The 2,655-nt window shown below is 39.5% G+C and overlaps 1 protein-coding gene across 2 annotated transcripts; it reads right to left on the bottom strand.

Moving 5' to 3' along the window:
* Window positions 1–485: 485 nt before the first annotated feature.
* LOC107838782 (65-kDa microtubule-associated protein 6) lies at window positions 486–2,491 on the bottom strand (the record flags this gene model as incomplete). 2 transcript variants are annotated; one of them, XM_047404732.1, is given in 5 exon segments in its annotated part: window positions 486–1,185; window positions 1,532–1,888; window positions 2,089–2,163; window positions 2,249–2,322; window positions 2,404–2,491. In XM_047404732.1, coding segments are annotated over 4 exon segments (576 nt in total), but the record flags the coding sequence as incomplete, so codon positions are not given.
* Window positions 2,492–2,655: the final 164 nt, after the last annotated feature.

The raw sequence follows: 2,655 nt of genomic DNA, 5'->3' as shown, positions 1-2,655 counted from the left end.
GGAATCAGTCTTTGATGTTTGACTAAGGGTCGACTACCTATTATCTCGCGTTTAAGCTGTGGAATCAATCTTTGATGTTTGACTATGGGTCGACTACCTATTATCTCGCATTCAAGCCGTGGAATAGTCTTTGATGTTTGACTAACGGTTAGACTACCTATTATCTCACGTTTAAGCCGTGGAATAGTCTTTGATGTTTGACTAAGGGTCGACTAACTATTATCTCACGATTAAGCCATGGAATGAGTCTTTGATGTTTGAGTAAGGGTTGACTATCTATACGTTACACCCCTTTAGGCACGGCTCTTCCCTAAACCCTGCATAAGAGTAGGATGCTTCGGGCATCAACACTAGTTTTTCTGTCTACGTTCATTACAAACAACAACATAACTAGTATAAAGAGGGTGGCGTGTACGCAGACAACAAGGTAGATAGGCCGTTTCGATCGACGTTCTAACATTAGATTGCAAGAATATTTGATACCTTAAGGAAAAAAGGCTTCAAATAGCCATGGATGGTAAGGTGTTATTTTATATCATTTTGCTACAATATATATTTATTTTTCGCCGCAAACAAACAAAAAAAGATTACAACAACAACATACTCAGTGAAATTCCACTCGTAGACAGGGGCGGATCCAGGATTTTCAGTGAGGGGGTTCAGTAGTACATATACAGACTAGTCGAAGGGGTTCAGCCTCTACTATTGATACATAAAAAAAAAATTTACTATGTAAAAATAGTATAATTTTCCGACGAAGGGGGTTCGGATGAACGAACCCCCTGGAATGCATGTACATCCGCCACTGCTCGTAGAGGTAGAAAGGTTGTTTCCAAAAGACAACAAACACGACGAGATTAATGTGACTAATACATGAAACAAACTCATCTTAGGATCTAGCTTCCAAAGAAAATATGGTGGAAATTATATTGCAAATGTATGTACAGGTACGCGATAAAACACAAAATCTCTCACAATTACATATCGGTCAGCTATCTCCCGGTACCTGTTGTTGTCGTGAACCATCAACATGCACAAGGAGGTCCTCGAAAAGCTCAACGCATTGCTCCAGAATTGCCCAACACATTCACAGCATTACTGTTAATGTACATTCGCTTCAGCATTCACAAGTTCCGTAGGTGTATTCCTTCAGAATGTTATATGGATGAATAAACGATTATCACCCTGCAAAGACGATTATACAATAAGTGTAAGAGATATCAAAACAATAGTAGTATTCGACATTGAATCAACCACACACGCTTAAAGTAACAGGCAGAGCAAAATAAAGTATAATAAGTGGACAATAAACGAATGATGAGTTGGTTTTCAAACCATCTACTTCAGTTAATGATCCCCACGAGTAAAACGTTGAAACAATTATTCATGAATTCTGAAAAAAAAACATCATGAGAGGGTAGCGAGAAAAAGTCTTTTCAAGAAAATGTCAGAGTTTCACAATATGGTTGTGAGTTGACAGGTAAACTCCGAAACCTAACTGCAATAAGACAACAAAGCAAGAAAGACGTACTATATCAAATTTATGAGTTCAGCCTTGAGGTAGAGATTCTGACTCAGAACCGGAAATAGAAGAGAATGACACGGTATCTTCTTTAGCCATACCGATAAAGTTGAGAGGGACGGTAGAGAGCCTTCGCATTTCCTTGAAATAACCATTCTGCCGGGCAGAGTTGGAACGGGGTGTACTTAACAGCTCTGGAGTTGCACAAGTCGTTGAGTTCCTGCGTGGCGAGGGTGTCACAGATCCATGTCCATTGTCACGGTAACCATTTGTCTTACTAAAGCTGTTGCTTCTTCTCGGGCTAGGTTTGGAACCGTATACAGATTCCTTATCTGACAGCAGCATATCGTGGAGTTTCTTCTGATTCTGGACAACAAGATAATCGAACATAATATGAGTGTCGAACATTGCTCGTCTCAGTACGACAAGAGTTTGATGTTCTTTCCTCGTCATTCACATGTATATTACAAGGACAGTTGCATTAGTACGAATTACATTCACGTGACTTCTACATCATGCATTCTCCTAACTATGTATGTGTCTTTCATATCTATATTTGACATTACCCGAGCTCGTTTCTTCGACTCTTCTTTCTGCCGTCTAACCACTTTGTAATCCTCCAATATCGACACCAATCTCACCTATAAGTCAAGACCGGTTCATTTTAAAAACGGCACAACCAAAAGAGGAGATCCAGAAAACTCTAGTAGTTGCAGGAGAACTCACCCCATCGTAAAGAAACAACTTCTGTTTCTCATCTTCCCAAGCTAGCGTCTTGTTTATCAAAGTGTTAACCACGACTGAAAACATACGCGGTTGATTTCAGTTTTTAACGGACTATCCAAGATAAAATGATAAACGAGGAAGTCAGAGTAGATTACTTGGAATTTTAGTCACTTTATTTCGAGCTTGTTCAGCCCGCTTTAAGTTTATGTGAGCGCCTCGTCCACCACTATAACGTCTGTAATCCTGATAATAGAAAAAAGTGCTGCTAAAAATTCGGACAAAGTAAATCCACAACTTCCATTTAATAGCCGATGTAAACCTATATAACACAGCCAGGATAAGAAAAACTAGAGTAATTGTATTCTATGTTGCTCGGACTCTCCAAAAATGTTGCCACGCCCGTGTCG

The sequence above is a fragment of the Capsicum annuum genome, unplaced genomic scaffold (assembly GCF_002878395.1).
Source record: "Capsicum annuum cultivar UCD-10X-F1 unplaced genomic scaffold, UCD10Xv1.1 ctg66987, whole genome shotgun sequence".
NCBI classification, from domain to species: domain Eukaryota; kingdom Viridiplantae; phylum Streptophyta; class Magnoliopsida; order Solanales; family Solanaceae; genus Capsicum; species Capsicum annuum.
The sequence above is the reverse complement of the archived record's forward strand: the minus strand, read 5'-3'. Positions and strand labels throughout refer to the sequence as shown.